Raw genomic sequence first — 18,742 nt, forward strand, 5'->3', positions numbered from 1 at the left:
AAATCTCCATTCATACTACTGATATGTTGAAGGATTTTTTGATGGCTTATCTCTTCCATCAAACCAGTGATGCTACACTGACCTCTGTGGAGGTGGCAGTGGACAGCATTAAAAGCCCAGGTGAACTTACCCCTATGGTAGACGCCATGTAGTCTGCACACATCTCTGCAAAATCTCGCTCAAGAACTCCATAGTAGAGGCCATAGAAGAGGAGAGAAATGCCAAAGTCCATGGCATCTTCTGGTTTGATCCTGTAAGGAAAGCAGCATGGCCTATAAGGCGTGCCCTAAGACACAACTGGTTTGGATTACTACTCTGGGACACACAAGGAGGCACCTAAAGTTGGAAGACTTAACAGCTAAAGCAAGTGTTGGCAAAATAAGACCAAATCTTATGCCTGTTTTTTATATGGCCTCTTGGCACTGTCTGAACAGGCTAGCACTGTGAACTACAAAGACCAAGCCAAGGTATTGCCTACACCCCTCTTTCCCACTTTGTCCCCAGTGCCTGCCTCCTCCAACTGCCCAACATGCCTTGCAGCTATCTAGGGCCCACTCTGGTTGGCACCTACGTGTTGGAGACTCCACTGCTGGTAATCACTGGACACCACCAAACAGTGGAATTTCATTCTGGAAGACGACAACTCAAGTTGCCTCACCTCCAGCCAGCTGCCCAGGTTGAAATGGCTGGGTAAAGTAAAGGCACACCAAGATCTGGGTTGTCAATGGAACAGAAAGTAAAAATGATCCCGGTGGTCACACAACCACTTGTCAGGCCCCTCCTGAGAATGTCTCATCTGATGGCGAGTGGGCACAAAGTATGCCTCCCACCTGAGAGAGCCCATCCATCAAACAAGGTGGGGCAAGGGAAGAGTTTCCCCTCTTGTTATACTATATATTATCCTAGACTTCGCTTTTGTCCACAAAGCCTAAAATAATATTTGGCACTTCACAGAAAAAGTTTGCCAGCCACAGCTTTAGAAATAAAAGATAAAATCAGTCATTTAACAAATATATACATACCAGTTACCGTAACATTTTAAGCTGTATCTATACATATTCTTTATCATGTCATCAAAGTTAAACTTTGGTCCAGGGGCACCTGGGTGGCTCAGCTGGTTAAGTGGCCAGCTCTTGATTTCGGCTCCAGTCATGATCTCAAGGTCCTGGGATGGAGCCCTACATCAGGCTCCATGCTCAGCGCATAGCATGCTTAAGGAGTCTTCCTCTCTCTCCCTCTCCTTCTGCCTCTACCCCCACCCCCTTGCTTATGGTCTCTCTCTCAAATAAATAAACAGATTTTTAAAAATGGCCTGGGTGACTCTGTCGGTTAATCGTCTGCCTTTGGCTCAGGTCATGATCTCGAGGTCCTGAGATCAAGCCCCACATCGGGCTCCCTGATCAGCGGGGAGTCTGCTTCTCCCTCTCTCTCTGTCCCCCAACTCATGCTTACACTCTCTCTCAAATAAATAAATAAAATCTTTTAAAAAAACTGGGGGTCCAAGTCTACTTACTAAAAAGGACAAAGATCTTGCCTGTACATTAGAAGGCTTGTTTTAATAATTCTAAGGACCAATAAATTGCAACCTTCTGTCTTTGAATGTTTATTATAGAAAACAACCTTTGTCAAAAATTTGTACCAGGAACTGTACATGTTTCCTTAAAGTTGTAAGTTTCATTTATCTTAAAAAGTTGAGTGTATTCATCAATCTTGTAATATTTAACCCACTAGACATCATGATCTTATATCAATTAACCTGATTAGTAGCATAAAAATGGTCAATATTCTCAATTCTGTTTTCCTCCTTGTATAGCTTATGCAAGTAAAAATGAACTGTAATTACCGAATAATCATCTTTAATACAATGCAGAATGTTGAACTCACAACTCTGAGATCAAGAGTCGGACACTTAACTGACTGAGCAACTCATGAACCCTACAATGCAGAATCTTGATTTTTATTTTTTTAAGCACACAGATTAGGAAGCTACCTGGAAATATCTTGGTTTTCTTTGATGGGACTTGTTAGACTCTATACTGATAAATTCCTATAAACATTTGTGGGGCCTGTTTATGGTTTCAGCCTGTACTACTCCTGGAAGAAAGAATTCCATGGGTATCCTCTCATTGTATAAAGTAAGGACTTACTCCTTTCAGTTTCAAAGAGACTCCTACCTCTGATAGGGTGATAGAGTTATGGGTAACTGGCTATAATCATTATTATGTTTACTTCTGTGACACTTTTCCATTAAAATATAGGTTCTTGGAAAACATAACCAATGATTTGGGACTCTATATATCGAGACATTCCTTTCTCTTTGCCAGCATAAATCCTGGAGGGCCCACCTTCCCATTCTCCAAAGCCCAAGTCTCCTATCCTGGGTGCCATGGCCCCCTTGTTAATATTCACAACTTGGCTCCAGAAAGAAAGATACATCTTACCAGCCCCTCCTCCCCAAACACAAACAAAAACAAAAGCAAAGAGTACTTACTTGAATAATAAATTGAGACCAAAGAGGGTAAACATGACAGCCATGTAGCCAACAATGCCAGTAGCATAGCTGATTTTATAGATCAACAGGAACCACTTATAAACCAACCTGGAAAAAGGAGAAAAAATTAGCATAGCTGACATGGAAACTTGCCTGGGGCCTCTGGATTACCACAATCTCTTATTCTTATATCAATGGGGACATTAGGTTATTTGCTTAGAAAGCAACTTCAGCTACTATTACAGACCTAGTCACTCCATTAATTGCAGAAATACCCCTGCACACCAGGGAGGAGCTAGTGCTTTCTATTTTCCTGGTCTCAGATCGAGGGAAGAAAAGAGAGCCTTAAAAGTTTTTAGCTTCAAACAAACAAAAAAGCAGAGCTGACATTAGACAGCTATGCCCTCTCAAATTCAGATTAGCTGGATAAGGAAGTGAAAACTAGTTACTATATCTATGTTCAGATGGGAACAGGTGGGAAGTCCAGTTGTTCTTGTCAGGAAAGAGAATTCAAGGGAAGATGAAAAAGAGAATCAGCTATGGGCTCCCCCTCCCCTTTTAAAAAATACTTATTTATTTAAGTAATCATTATACCCAATGTGGGGCTTCAACTCACCAACCCGAGATCAAGAGTTGCACGCTCTTCTGACTGAGCCAACCAAGCCACCCAAGCTTTTCCTACTGGGAATGGTTAACCTGAATACTTCTTTGCTCCTATCTACAGGACAATTATGAAATGGTATCTAATGAATTTGCTTCTGAAATTATTTTCTTTCTGGAGAAGAAGGGATAAGAAAGGAGGCACTCAGAGAATACCTTTGAATGGATGTGTGTGATGGTGGTGGGGGTGAGGTGGGTGGGGTCATATAATGTTCTTGAAGGAAGAGCAATGCTCTCTATAAGTCAGTGAAAGTAGTGTGAAATCAAGAACCAATACTCTATCTGGGGTGACAGCAAATGAGGAATTCACCTGAATAAACACCTCAAGCCTGTCTGGCTCTGAGACCAAGTTACTACCAAGCTTGATGGACCACAGAGAGGAAGCTTAGGTCCCTACCTAAGCAAGTGGTGAGAAGTTCTCAGGCAAGGGAAAGGCCCCAAACATTCTGCAATGCCTACTCTCAGAAACACAAAACTCCATTACCTAGGGTTTGCACTCATCAGACAGGAGTGAGGCAGTGGGAAGGATGTAGAATTTTAGGCAGAATCTGGATTAAGTGAGTTTTATTAGCTGGGTAATCCCAGGTAAAATCAAATCACTACTCTAAGACAAGTTTACTTACTTGTAAAATGAGGAAACCTTCCTCAATGGACTGTACAGAGCCCATTTCCTGGTATATATAATACATGCTCAATAAATGCTACATGAATAAGAGTGTATGTTTATGAAAGTGCTTTGAAATTATAAAGCACTACAAATGTTAGTTATTATCATCAAAAACCTCCCATGTCATAGACACAATTTCAGTCATTTTACCTATAAGCTAATATTGGTTGTTAACTCTTTTTTTTCTTTTTAAAGATTTTATGTATTTGACAGAGAGAGACACAGTGAGAGAGGGAACACAAGCAGGGGGAGTGGGAGGGGGAGAAGCAGGCCTCCCATGGAGCAGGGAGCCTGATGTGGGGCTAGATTGCAGGACCCCTGGATCATGACTTGAGCCAAACACAGATGCTTAACAACTGAGCCACCTAGGCGCCCGGGTTGTTACTGACTCTTAAAGTATATTTTTACACTTTTTCTTCATAGTACCCTTTATGAGGGAGCAATTATTATCACATTTCTAGGGGTAAAAAGTTCAAGGCTCAGAAAAGTGAAGCCATACAGATCAGGTAATTAACTGGCAGGGTTAGAGTTTCCAATAATCCACAAGTATCTGACTCCAGAGGCTCTATCTTCTATCATGGCCCTTAATGTAAACTACTTCTAAATCATGGAGGAACTTCTAAATCACCGACTTCACCTTGAAGATAAATTTTACCATGTACAAGGAAACTCCGAAGGCCAAAGTACAACCTTACAGTGAAGCAGAAATAAAATGCATGGGAAAAAGAGCAACTTGCAACTTGGAAGCCTTTGGTTCTGGTAGTTACAACTTTGAGGCTGGCTACTTCCTCTGCTAGGCTCTCCTGGACCTGTACACACGTCTCTCACAGCACTTACCAACTGCACTGAAACAGCTGCTTTCTTGTCCATCTCCTCCATTAAACCGAGCATTCCTTGAGGGCAGGGACCATGTCTTATCCAGCTCTGTATCCCCAGCGCTCAGCACAGGGCCTGACACATAGCAGGTGCTTGTTGAATGAATGAATGAATGAGAAAATCTCTTTCTTTCTGTCAAGTATAGATCTTAAATGACCTCACAAGCTGGTTGGGAGGATCAAACTAGAAATGCATTTGGATAAAATACAAATAATACAGGCAGGGGTTGTTCTATGACCAAAGAAGTATTGTTTGTTGAAAAACTGCAAATTTGCTGAGATTCATTCATTCAACAAAAATTCAAAGAGTAGGCTACTATGTGCCAGACCCTGTGGTAGGGCCTGGATATACAGGGACAAACAAAATACATGTGGTTCCTGATCTCACAGTTACAGTTTAGTGGGGGAGACAGACAGTCAAAATTTTATGTTATGTTCTATGATGGAAAACTATAGGGCCTATGAAAGACTCTAATAGAAAATCTTATTTAGAGATCAGAGAAGGGTTCACAAAAGAAAATAACATGTAAAATGAGACCACAATGATCCTCAGAATTTGCTTACTTATTTTGGTTGCTTTTAACATAAACAGACCTTGATATAAACTCTAAGGTAAGCTATAGAGAAATGTTTTGGGGTTTTTAATCTGTGAAGGGGGGGTAGTTCTCCCAATCAGCTTGTTTTGGTGGGGGTCCATGCTAAATAATCTTAGCAAACAGAAATTATAACTTTTTTCAGCCTAAACCCACCCCAAACCCATGCACTCCAACCCATTCGCTTCAGGAAACCTAGGTCTTCCCCACTACCTAAACTCTCACCTTGGGGTTGTCTGTACTAGTGGTTTCCTGGTGGCTCGGAAGGTGACAAAAGCTGTGACAGCAGAGAACAAGATCCAGATCACTAGGAACCTCCACCAGTGCAGCTTCACTGTGAAATAGAGGGGAACAACCCACATCTGAAAGAGGGTCACCATCTGAAACACAAACACAAGCACTTCAGCGCTAGCCAGCTCCCTCTGTGCTCCGTCCGCAAGTCCACAGGGTATGTCGTGTGTTCCATTTTTTAGCCTGATCCTCTCCCAGATTTCCAATGTTGAACAGAGGCACCACCTTGTGATCTAACTTAGAAACCTAGGACCATGCCTGACACCTCCCTTTCATCCCTCACCTATCTGTTGTATATATTCTTTCCTTTCCATGTGAGACCTTGCTATCCCTTGCCTGGCTCACTACAATAACCTCTTTGTTAAATCTCCCTGCAGTCATCATCCCCCTCTCCAATATATCCTTCCCAAGAGCACTGGGATGGCCTCTCTAACATAGTCTTGAATGTGTCATTCCCCTGCTTATAACCTTCTAATAGTCCCCTGCATACAGGATAACACTCAACACCCTTCAACAGGCAGTAAAATGCCCCACAATGTGCCCCAAACTATTATTTCAAGGTTGACCTTCTACTACTCCCCATGCCATTAGTTAGGTCGTTCCCCTCAGGCTAAAACGTCCTTTCCACCTGCCTTTCTGCCTGATAATATCACATCCAAGACACATGAAACCTTCGGTCTTCTTTCCAGGCAGAAAGAGTCATAACTTTCCAATGAGCACTTTCTTTTCTACCATCGTTGCTTATCTAGAGCATGATTCAAATTCATTCTCTGAATGTAAGCTCCTTGAGAGCAGTGACCAGGCCATATTCATCTGTTTCCTATGTGCTAGGAAACGGTCTAGCACACGACAGATCTTCAATAAACTTAGATACTTGAGAAGAAAGCAGAACTAGAACCCAAAAGGGAGGCGCGTTTCTGCTGTAAAGAGGTCTCAGAACTCAGACTTGTCAGCTGAAGAGTTCCAAATATATAAAATGATTCTAAGTCAGAAGTTTGGACTGATCACCAGTCCTCTCCTCCCTGATGCCTCTTAACTCCCTCCATCAACCACCTTGCTTTCACTAGATGTCACTGTGCTCAGGTGAGTAGCAGGTATTAAAAAAAAATAAGTAATACCTAATGGGAGACTTTCTTCCTGATGTCATCAAAGGAAATGAAAGAACATTTAAAAAGGGCTGGGCATGGGAATGAGCTATAGAGAGGAAAATGGTGGCTAGTTTCCTAAAGTTCCATAGTGAAGAAAACTTGAGAAAGTATTTACTTGGGGATTTCTAGACCAGTGCTGCCTAATCAAAATATAATGGGATTCACATACGTAATTTTAAGTTTTCTAGTAGCGACATTTTAAAAAGTAAAAAGAAACGCTGGTATTAATTATTTTTAAGGATTTTATTTATTTATTTGAGAGAGATCAAGCAAACGGGGAGGAGCAGAGGGAGAGGGAGAAGCAGACTCCATGCTGAGCACAGAGCCCGATGTGGGGCTCAGGCTCATGGCCCCGAGATCATGACCTGAGCCAAAATCAAGAATCAGATGCTCAACTGACTGAGCCACCCAGGTGCCCCCAGATGATATTAATTTAATTAATATATTTTATTTTATCCAATATATCCAAAATATTATCATTCTAACATTAATTTAATATTAAAATTTATGAAATATTTTACTTTTTTTTGTACTGAGGCTTTGAAATCTGATGCGTATCTTATATTTATGGTATACCTCAAGAGAGACCAGTCACATTTCAAGTGCTCAACTGCCATATGGTAATGGTGGTTCCCATACTGGATTAGTGCAACTTAGAGCATCTTTTTAGCATTTAGTTCTCTCCTGTAGCTTCTAACAGACTGCTCTGTGGCAAGAAAAGGCCTTAGTATTTTAGTGTTATTTTACTAAATAACAAATAATTTACTAAATAATAAATAACACTGAGAGGAGAATGGTGAACAGATCCCACTTTGCTTTAAAGCTTACAGATTTGTGTGCTCAATGGTGCTGGCTAATGGTTAGTGAACACTGTGTCTCAGTACCTGTTCTACTGCTCAGGAACCCCCCAGGTGACTCTCCAAATGAAATATCCTAAAATATCCCGATATGAAAGTGCGGGAGCACTGGGATGTACTAACAAATGTGGCTAACCAAATAACACTCCAGGTAACATTACTGGAGATAATGGGAGGAGACCAGGAAAGGACATCATAACAAACCACACATTATTTAAGCAAGAGGCTAAGGGCTCAGTTGGTAAAGTGTCCAACTCTTGATTTCGGCTCAGGTCCTGATCTTGGGGCTGTGTGATCAAGGCCCATGTAGGGCTCTGTGCTCAGCAGGGGAGTCTGCCTGGGATTCTCTCTCTCTCTCTCTCCCTCCCCCAGGTACTCTCTCGATAAATAAAATTTTTAAAAATCTTTTTTTTTTAAGAGTATTTATTTATTTATTTGACAGACAGAAATCACAAGTAGGCAGAGAAGCAGGCAGAGAAAGAGAGAGGAGGAAGCAGGATCCCCACTGAGCAGAGAGCCCGATGTGGGGCTCGATCCCAGGACCCTGGGATCATGACCTGAGCCGAAGGCAGAGGCTTTAACCCACTGAGCCACCCAGGTGCCCCAATTTTTAAAAATCTTTTAAAAAATACTTTAAATTAGGGTATAAGAGACAACCAGAATCATGACATTCAGAGGCAGTAAATAAATGGTGGTAAGATGTGGAAAGAAGAGCTGCAGGGTCTTTAGCCTTCACATGGTTAGCAGGCCCAGAGACTATAGAAGAACTAAATTACAGAGTCTGATTATATTTGTTTTCTCTGAGGGAACAAAAAAAAAAAAAAAAAAAAAAAGGAACTTCTGGTCTCCTTCTAGCTTTTCCAAAAACTTGGCTGTTGCCAAAAAAACAAAAAAACAAAAACAAACAAACAAAAAAACAAACAAACAAGAAAAAAAACCCAAAATAAAACAATAACAACAACAAATACCCCAGCCTATCCCCTACTAGCTTTTTCCCCACTCCAATCAATAGCATGTTCTAAGACAGAATCTAGTAAAATAATTTATCTCTGCACAAGCTGTAGCTCTGCTTACTTTGGGTGCAGCGAGAGGCAAAAGACCTGGATTCTATTCTGGGTTGAATAAAGGCATAATCAGGAGTAGGCATCAGTGTAAAAGGAATGAAAAAATCTTCCCTTGCTTTGTAACTCTGAGGCCTAAAACTTTAAGGCTATAAAGCTACTCAACTCACATCATGAAAGAAAGAGAAAGACAAAAAAGGAAAGAAAAGGAAGAAGGAAGGAAGGGAAAGAGGGAGGAATTTAGGGACAGGGTTACATTCTTTCAAACCAGATAGCCAATTAGAAGCCCAAAAGACCTAGGTTCTAGTTCTGTGTGCTTCCAACTCACTGGGCCACTCTAAAGAGGTCCTTCCTCCTTGAGGGAAAGGTTTGACTGGATTTTTCAAGCCCCTTCAAGTTCTAACATGCTAAGGTTCTATTAAGCAACTTGTAACTGGGAGGGCGAAGGCAGTGCTCATTCACTTGTAAACTGAATATTTATTTTGCATTTAATGGAAAGAATGCCGAAATAAACATGACCCCTAGTCCCTGTCCTCAAGGAGCTAACAGTCCAGGGGTGCCTGGGTGGCTCAGTCGTTAAGCATCTGCCTTCAATTCAGGTCATGATCTCAGGGTCCTGGGATCAGAGCAGGAAGCCTGCTTCTCCCTCTCCCACTTCCCCTGCTTGTATTCCCTCTCTCACTCTCTCTCTGTCAAATAAATAAATAAAATTAAAAAAAAAAAAAAAGGAGCTAACAGTCCAGCAGCAGGAGAAAAATAGAAATCAAACCTAAACCTTTAATTTTTTTAAATCAAGATTTTATTTATTTATTTGACAGAGAGAGAGATAGATCACAGGTAGGCAGAGAAGCAGGCAGAAAGAGGTAGGGGTCGGGGAAGCAGGCTCCCTGCTGAGCAGAGAGCCCCATGTGGGGCTTGATCCCAGGACCCTGAGACCATGACCTGAGCCGAAGGCAGAGGCTTAATCCACTGAGCCACCCAGGTGCCCCCCAAACCTTTTATTTAATGATTCTATTAATCTTTAGATTTTAAAATTTAAAAAAAATTTTTTTTTGTTTTTTTGTGTTTGTTTGTTTGTTTTAGGTAGGCTCCAGGCCCAGCACAGAGCCTAGTATGGGGCTTGACTTCATGATGCTAAGATCAAGACCTGAGATGAGATCAAGAGTGGATGCTTAACCAACTGAGCCACCCAGGCACCCCTAAAGATTTTATTTTTAAGTAATTTCTACACCCAATGTGGGGCTCAAACCCACAAACCAATGGAGCCAGCCAGGCACCCCTCTTTAGATGTTTTTTTTAGAAGTTTAAATAGAAATCATTAAAGAATGAATAAACCAAGTAGAATGATATAGTAAAATGACTGGACATTTTAGAATTAATGAGATCTAGGTATGAATCCCAATATAACTATTTACTGTATTAGCTTAGGGAAGTCATTTAACCATGATAAGCCTGAATTTTCCCAACTGTAAAAGAGGATTAACAGTATCTACTCTCAAAAGATTGTATAGATTAAGTGAATTAATGCATGGAAAGCTCTCAGAACAATGCCTAACAATGTAAGCATTTAATATAATGTAATAAATATAATGCAAATAGTCAATATAATAGCTCTTTTATATAAAAAAAAAGCAGAGTGCATAATTCACAGTAAGCATTCAGTAAATGAGAGCTCTTATTAGGTCCTCACATGATCAAAACTGCATAAAGTCAAATGTAGTAAGGGAGCAAAGACTGCAAAAAGGCAAACAAAATAATCAACATATTGAAAGTGGCGGGGTTATAATGAGATAGAGATAAAGAAAAATACAAAAGATCAATGAAACCAAAAGTTGATTGCTTAAAAAGATTAAAAAAACAATAAACCTTTAGCCAGACACATGAGAAAAAGAAGACACAAAATTAGAAACAAAAAAAGAAGTTAACAACCAATACCACGGAAATACAAAGAACTATAAGAAATTACTACAAAAAATTATATACCAAAAAATTGGACAACCTAGAACAATTAGATAAATTCCTAGAAACATGTAATCTTTCAAAACTAAATCTGGCAGAAACAGAAAATCTAAGCAGATTACTTAGTAATGAAATTTAATCAGTAATCAAAAACCTCCCAACAAACAAAAGTCCAGGACCAGATGGCTTCACAGGGGAGTCCTACCATTTATTATTATTATTTTTTAAAAGGTTATTTATTTATTTATTTGACAGACACCACAAGTAGGCAGAGAAGCAGGCAGAGAAAGAGAGAGGAAGAAGCAGGCTCCTGGCTGAGCAGAGAGCCCAACGTGGGGCTCGATCCCAGGACCCTGGGATCATGACCTGAGCCGAAGGCAGAGGCTTTAACCCACTGAGCCACCCAGGCGCCCCGAGTCCTACCATTTAAAGAAGAGTTAATACCTATTCTCCTCAAACTATTTGAAAAAGAAGAAAAGAAAGAAAAGGAGAAAAGAAAACGAAGGAAGGAAAACTTCCAAATACATTCTATGAGGCCAGCCTTACCGTGATATAAAACCACACAAAGACACTACAAGAAAACAAACAAAAACCCAAACAAACAAACAAAATACCTACACGCCAATATCCTGCATAAACATAAATGCAAAAACCCTCGACAAAATATTAGCAAACCACATTCAACAAACACTAAAAGGATAATGCATCATGAGCTGTGGGACTTATTCTAGGGATGCAAGGATGATTCAATATTCAGAAATCATATTCCACATTAACAAAATGAAGGATAAAAATCATACAATTATCACAATAGATGCAGAAACAGCATTTGACAAAATAATATCCATTCATGATACAAACTCAACAAAGTAGAGGTAGAGAAAATATACCTCAACATAATAAAGGCTTCACGAGAAAAACTCACAGTCAACATCATACTCAATGGAGAAAAACCAAAAGTTTTTCCTCTACGATCAGGAACAAGACAAGAATGTCCACTCTTGCCACTTTTATTCAACACAGTACTGGAAGTCCTAGTCACAGCAATCAGGCAAGAAAAAGAAACAGAAGGCATCCAAATTGGTAAGGAAGAAGTTAAACTTCTACTGTTTGCAGATGACATACTGGTATACATAGAAAACCCTAAAGATTTCACCAAAAAGTTTTCAGATTTCAGATATAAGATATCACCATATATTAGAAATAATATATGCATTCAGTAAAGTTTCAGGATACAAAACTAATTTATAGGACTCTCTTGCACTTCTTATACACTAAAAATGAAGTAGCAGAAAGAGAAAATAAGAAAAAATTCCATTTGCAACTGTACCAAAAAGAGTAAGATACCCAGGAATAAACTTAACTGAGGAGGTGGAAGACCAATACTCTGCAAACTGTAAGAGACTGATGAAAGAAACTACAGATGACACAAATGGAAAGATATTTCATGCTCATGGATTGGAAGAATTAATATTATTAAAATGTCCATACCACCCAAAGCAATCTATAGATTCAATGTAATCCCTACCAAAACACCAACAGCATTTCTCACAAAACTACTAAAATTTGTATGGAACTGCCAAGACCCCAAAGAGCCAAAGCAATCTTGAGAAAGAAAAGCAAAGCTAGAGTCTTCATAATGCCAGGTTTCAAGATATACTACAAAGCTATACTAATCAAAACAGTATGGTACTGGCACAAAAAAAGACACCTAAATTATTCCAACTTTGGTATACGTGCTGCCAAAATAAGCACAGTAGACACATAAATTAACAGAACATAAAAAAGAGTTCAGAAATAAACCCATGTTTATATGGGCAATTAATCTAAAACAAAGGAGGCAAGAATATACAAAGACAGTCTCTTCAATAATTGGCACTGGGAACACTGGAGAGCTACATGCACAAGAATAAAACTGGACCACTGAAACTATACACAAAAATTAAAATAAAATGGGGCGCCTGGGTGGCTCAGTGGGTTAAAGCCTCTGCCTTCGGCTCAGGTCATGATCCCAGGGTCCTGGGATCGAGCTCCGCATCCGGCTCTCTGCTCAGTGGGGAGCCTGCTTCCACCTCTCTCTCTGCCTACTCTGTCTGTCAGAGTAGATCTCTGTCTGTCAAATAAATGAATAAAATCTTAAAAAAAAAAAATTAACGAAAATGGATTAAAGACCTACATAAAACTCCTAAAAGACGATGTAGTAATTTTTTTGACATTGGCTTTAGCAGCATTTTTCTAGATAGGTCTCTTCAGCCAAGAGAAACAAAAGCAAAATTAAACTCTTTGGACTACACCAAAATAAAAAGATTCTGTAGAGCTGCACCTGGTGGCTCAGTCAGTTACGTGTCCAACTGTTGGTTTCAGCTCAGGTCATGATCTCAGGGTCCTAGGATCAAGCTCCATGTCCGGCTCTGTACTCAGCACAGAGTCTCTTCTGGAGACTCTCACTCCGTCCCCCTCCCTTTGCTCCTGGCCCTGCTTGCTCTCTCTAAAATAAATAAATAAAATCTTAAAAAACAAAAAAAAAACAAAAAAAACTTCCGTAGAGCAAATAAAACTATCAACAAAATAAAAAGGCAACCTACTAAATGGGAGACAGTATTTGCAAATGATATATCCAATAAGAGATTAATATTCAAAATACATAAAGCACTTCTACAACTCAAACAGCAAAAAACAAATAATCTGATTAAAAATGGGCAGAAAGGGGAGCCTGGGTGGCTCAGTTGGTTAAGCAACTGCCTTTGGCTCGGGTCATGATCCTGGAGTCCCAGGATCGAGTCCCACATCAGGCTCCTTGCTCAGCGGAGAGTCTGCTTCTCCTGCTGACCTCTCTACTCTCATGCTCTCTCTCTCTCTCTCAAATAAATAAATAAAATCTTAAAAAAAAAATAAAAATGGGCAGAAGACATGAACTTCTAAAGAAGACATACATGAAAAGATGTTCAACATCACTAATCATAAATGCAAGTTAAAACCACAATGACATATCATCACGTGCTTGTCAGAATGGTTAAATCAAAGACACGAGAAATGAGAAGTGTTAGCAAGGATATAAAGAAAAAGGAACCCTGTGCACTGTTGGTGGAATGTAAACTGGTGCAGCTACAATGGAAAACATAGTATGGAGGTTCCTCAAAAAATTAAAAATAGAACTACCAGTAATTCCACTATTAGGTATTTACCCAAAGAGAACTGAAACACTAATTTGAAAAGATATATGCACCCTTATGTTTACTGCAGCATTATTTACAGTTGTCAAGATATGGAAGGAATACAAGTGTCCATTCCCAGATGAATGGATAAAGAAGATATGGTTTATACATACAATGGAATATTACTCAGCCATAAAAATGGGAAACCTTGCCATTTGTGACAATATGGATAGACCTAGAGGGTATTATGCTAGGTGAATTCAGACAGAGAAAGACAAATACCATATGATTTTACTTATATGTGGAATAAAAAAAATAAAACATACAAACAAAAAGCAGAAACAGACCCATAAATAGAACCAACTGAAGGCTGTCGGGGAAAGGTGATAGGGGAAAGGGCAAATGGATGAAAGTGAGTAGGAGTTAGAGAACACCAGTTATGGAAAGAGTAAGTCATGGGGATAAAATGTACACCATATATAGTGGTGGGGAATATAGTAAATGGTACTGTAATATTTTATGGTCACACACTTGTGGTAAGCATGGCATAACATACAGATCTGTTGAGTCAATATGTTGTACACCTAAAACTGATGTAAAATCATGTGCCAACTATACTTCAACTTTAAAAAAAAAATCACAAAAACTTCCAGGGGGAAATATGTGGTGGGGTTATTGCAATTTCTTTATAAAGTTTAGTTTGTCCTTTCCAGAAAAAATAAATGATCTAAAACACAAATCAAGGATTTGAGGTCACCTTCAGGTACCTGGACACACTTCACTAGGCAGGCGTAAAAGCCAGATTCTGTTCAGGGCCTAGAAAGCAGTGCCTGACCAGGGGCCAAGCAGAGGGGCAAGTGAATGGAATAGCTTCCCACGTGAAAACTGCTAAGTTACAACTTGCCCTAATTTCTTTATTTCTACTGCAGTATTTATTATCATTCTGCTTAATAAGTAAATTGAAGCTTCTTCATTAAGGAAGGCATTTTTAGTGGCAAGCTTGGCGATTTGTAAATTGCTGAAAGTTACCTAAGATTTTCAGAACAATGTCAGGGACACTGGTGCCATCTGCTGGCAATATGTTACCCAGCCACATTAAATTCAGTAATTTGCTCAAGTGTGCCTGATGCTGTCACAAAGTAATGGGAAGCTTTGGCCCTAACTTCACTCTCAGGATTTGGGATGGTGAGACATATACATAAACTGAGCAGCCGTCAAGTACAAGCGGTGAAGCATTAAGCACTGACATGAGAGTTCAGAGGAAAGACAGCAGTGTGAGCAGGAGCCATCAAGGAAGACTGCCTAAAAAGGGCAGAACTCTGGCTGGTTCTGAGGGGGCTTGGATTTGGCCAGCTGAAAAGGGAAACTGCAAGCCATTCGCCTTTCTTTCCCTGAGTCTACAAATAGAAAGCTGAAGTGAAGACTAGCCTGAATCTTGCTCATTGATTCATTCTGCAAACATTTACGTAGGGACTATCCCAGCTTCTCTGATCCAGAAAGTTAAGAATAGATGCATGCTACCTTATCTCTCCACAAGACTATACAGCTGAAATGATAATGTTAGGCACTAACAATAAGAGCTAGACTGTATTTAAATAGACTGTCTTTTAGATTTTTTTCACCTCAGAAACTGTAATTCATGAAAAACCAGAAAAGAAGTCCCATATCACATCCTCCCCAGGGCACCAGCTCCCCTGCTGGTCTGCTCACGCTTGGCACTTTTGTCTTTCAGGGTTCTCACCACTGCTGTATTGCCTTATGTTATGGGGGCAGTGATCACCCATCATGCTTGGCTGAAAAGGAAAATAAAGGATGAACTGAGAACTCCACGTCCAGCTAGTAGAGCAAAGTAAGAGACTCGCAGCTAACAGAACAATCAGTTTGGAAAAAAATACTGATAAATGGACAGAGGTCAACTGAAGGAAGGTGTTTAGGATATGTTTCACAGCTCTGGTCAATATTTTTGTGAATAATTTGGTTGAAAATACAAAGGATCTGCTTACCAAATTGTGGACAGCAAAAAGTTTAGGAGCTGGAGAGAACAAGGCCTCTGGGTCCAACTATGGTCTTTCAGAGAGGCACACAGTACATTTACTTCCTGTTTCTTATGACTCTCTTCTAATACCTAGAATTTTGTCTTTTCCCCCAAGTCATCTTCTCTCCAGACAAGAGTCAGCCCAAGTAATAATTTAAAAAACACTTACTGAGCCCTTACTGGACATCATAAGAACTTGGACATCTGCTAAGAACTGCAGAATCCAGAGATAAAAAACTAAACCTCCTCGGGGCACCTGGGTGGCTCAGTGGGTTAAGCCGCTGCCTTCGGCTCAGGTCATGATCCCAGGTCCTGGGTTCGAGCCCCGCATCGGGCTTTCTGCTCAGCAGGGAGCTTGCTTCCTCCTCTCTCTCTGCCTGTCTCTCTGCTTGTGATCTCTGTCTGTCAAATAAATAAATAAAATCTTAAAAAAAAAAAAAAAAAAAAAAACTAAACCTCCTCAAGAACTTAAGACTACCAAGGAGAAAAAGGAGAAAAAAAAAAACCAACCAATTATAATGCAGTATGATAAGTGCTATAAAGGAGTAAGCCCTGGTAGCCAAGAAAGTGGAGGAGAGGCTTTCAGTCCACAAGGCTTCCTGAAGAAAGCAACCTTTGACCTCTGAACTGATGGCCCAGTAGATGTAAGCAAAAGCATCATGATGAGCAAGTGTTCAGGATAAGGGAACATGGTATTTCTGACGAAGTACAAATAAAGAGGGAGGTGTGAGAAATGAGCCAAGAGAGCAGACAAGGCTCAGAGAAGGCTGTTGTATGCATTACACAAACAGAAGTTTTGATTATAGTCTGGGAGAAAAGTTTTTCTTTTGCATAGAAAGTGGGTTACCATCCTTTACCATCCTAGACGGTATTCTCTAGTCACATTTCAGTAACCCTCTTAATGTGTTGGTCTAAGAAAAATCTATAGTAAAGATTTCTAGGTAGGAGATTTTGCCACTCATCCATTCCACAAGGGAACAGCAGTTCAGGGGATATGAGCTGGAAAAGATACAGTTTTTGGTACCAGAGATGATGAAAGCTTCCCCTTGGAGATCTTTAAAAATAGGACAGATACTTTTCCAGGCACAAACTTACTCCTTCCCCTAAAATCCCTGCGGGAGCTAAGAAACAAGTAATATTAGACTCTGAACAGATGATGAAAACTGTGTGACAGAGAAGCTAAAAAGCAAGCTGGGCCTAGGCTAGGTTTCCAATCCAGATCTTCTGTCTCCCAAGTCCTGCCTCCCTGGCACCATTCACTTCTGAATTTGTGATAAAACCCTGGAAAAGCTGGAGGAAGTGATATAATGTAGATACTAAAGGGGCGGAGAAGGACAGACCTGGTCAAAAGTCACTGAAGAAGGAAATATCAGGGGAGTTAAAAACAGAAATGACCATGGCAGAAACTGACAATTTCCTGGAACTTTTGAGAAACCTCAAAAAATGGCTGAGTGCTCATATGAGAAGAGCACTTAACCAAGAATCAGATTTTGGATTTATGTCCAGCTCCCCAATTTAATGGTCATGTACTCTCAACAAGTCTCTGCAGTGTTTTGCACTTTGGTTTACTACTCTGAACAATGGAGTTATATCCCCATCCTGACCACCATATAAAGCCACTGTGAGGTTCCAATGAGATATCAGACAAGAAAAGTATTTTTTTAAAAATCAACAAATTGCAACTATAAGCAGCTTAAGGTAGTATTACTACTGTTGTTATTACTGAAAAGAACAGTAACCTGAATTTTTTTTTAATATTTTATTTATTTATTTGACAGAGAATGATCACAAGTAGGCAGAGAGGCAGGCAGAGAGAGAGAGAGAGGGAAGCAGGTTCCCTGCTGAGCAGAGAGTCCGGTGTGGGGCTCAATTCCAGGACCCTGAGACCATGACCTGAGCTGAAGGCAGAGGCTTTAACCCACTGAGCCACCCAGGTACCCCCTGAACTTTAAATACAGAAAACAGCAGGACCTTTTGCTCCTAAATAGCAGTTAATTTAGATGAAGTTCTTTTAACTTGAAGGATGGACTTGAACTCCTAAGTTACAAAAAGATGTTTGATACTTTTCACAGTGAAACCAGTGGACTGGTATACTTGCTCATAATCAGCCTAATGGCTGGCGGCATCCCTGCTGCTCTCTGCCAGTGCTTCTCATGAGGGGTGGATTTCCTCCCCAGGGGACATTTGATGAAGTCTGGACACATTTTTGGCTATCATGATCAGGAAAAGGGATGCTAGTGGCATCTAGCAGGTAGAAGCCAGGCGTGCTGCTAAACGTCCTCCAATGCACATGACAGTCCCCCATGAAAATAAAGAATCATCTGGCCCAAAATGTGAATAGTATCCCTATTGAGAGACTGGTCTAGGAGAACAGAACTAGTGTTTTTCCACTCAGGGTTCATGTGTGCCCACTGAAAGGCTGGGCTGCCAACTAGCATGAGGGAAAAACAGAAAATTTCATTCAGTTTGAGAGAAACAGAGCCTTATCAATTAATTCCATCATTTCTCAGCATGCCCATACGAAGCATTTTTTTTTAAAGTTCTGATAGCTAATCTCAAACAGTTCATGTTTCTACTACCTGACAATCATCCCAGTGTCTCTCCTTTACACAACATTCTCGAGGAGCCATTTTGCTTTGATTCTTTTTTATTCCCATTCTTCACTCTGTAGACATTTAATGTGTTTAATATATTTTTGTTTGTATCTGTTCTTACAAACTGTATTTTTTGTGCATGTATTTTGATTTACTAGTTGGCACTATATCTTTCTGTTTCTTACATTTTAGATCCACAAGTTGTTACAGGTAAATCTAATGTGTTGCTTTAACTGCAATGCAGAGTCCTGATATGCAGCCACCACATTTTAAACTATTTATTCAGATACAAATACCCAGACTGCCTCCAACTCTTCAATTAACTGCCATAATTAACATTTAAATCAATACCTTCT

General features: G+C 40.0%; 1 protein-coding gene across 7 annotated transcripts in view; it reads right to left on the reverse strand.

Annotated features, from left to right (window-relative positions):
- The window catches only part of RNF121 (ring finger protein 121), a 75,810-nt gene that overhangs the window by 14,626 nt on the left and 42,442 nt on the right, over positions 1–18,742 (reverse strand). For 4 of the 7 annotated variants that reach the window (XM_047690699.1, XM_047690696.1, XM_047690693.1 and 1 more), the window contains 3 exons: positions 5,512–5,666; positions 2,492–2,599; positions 131–251 (listed from right to left, as the gene is read on the reverse strand). In XM_047690699.1, coding sequence (XP_047546655.1) covers positions 131–251; positions 2,492–2,599; positions 5,512–5,666 — 384 coding nt within the window. The remainder of the gene's footprint in view (positions 1–130; positions 252–2,491; positions 2,600–5,511; positions 5,667–18,742) is intronic. The other 3 variants (XM_047690697.1, XM_047690698.1, XM_047690695.1) reach the window with 1 other exon arrangement.

The sequence above is a fragment of the Lutra lutra genome, chromosome 10 (assembly GCF_902655055.1).
Source record: "Lutra lutra chromosome 10, mLutLut1.2, whole genome shotgun sequence".
NCBI classification, from domain to species: domain Eukaryota; kingdom Metazoa; phylum Chordata; class Mammalia; order Carnivora; family Mustelidae; genus Lutra; species Lutra lutra.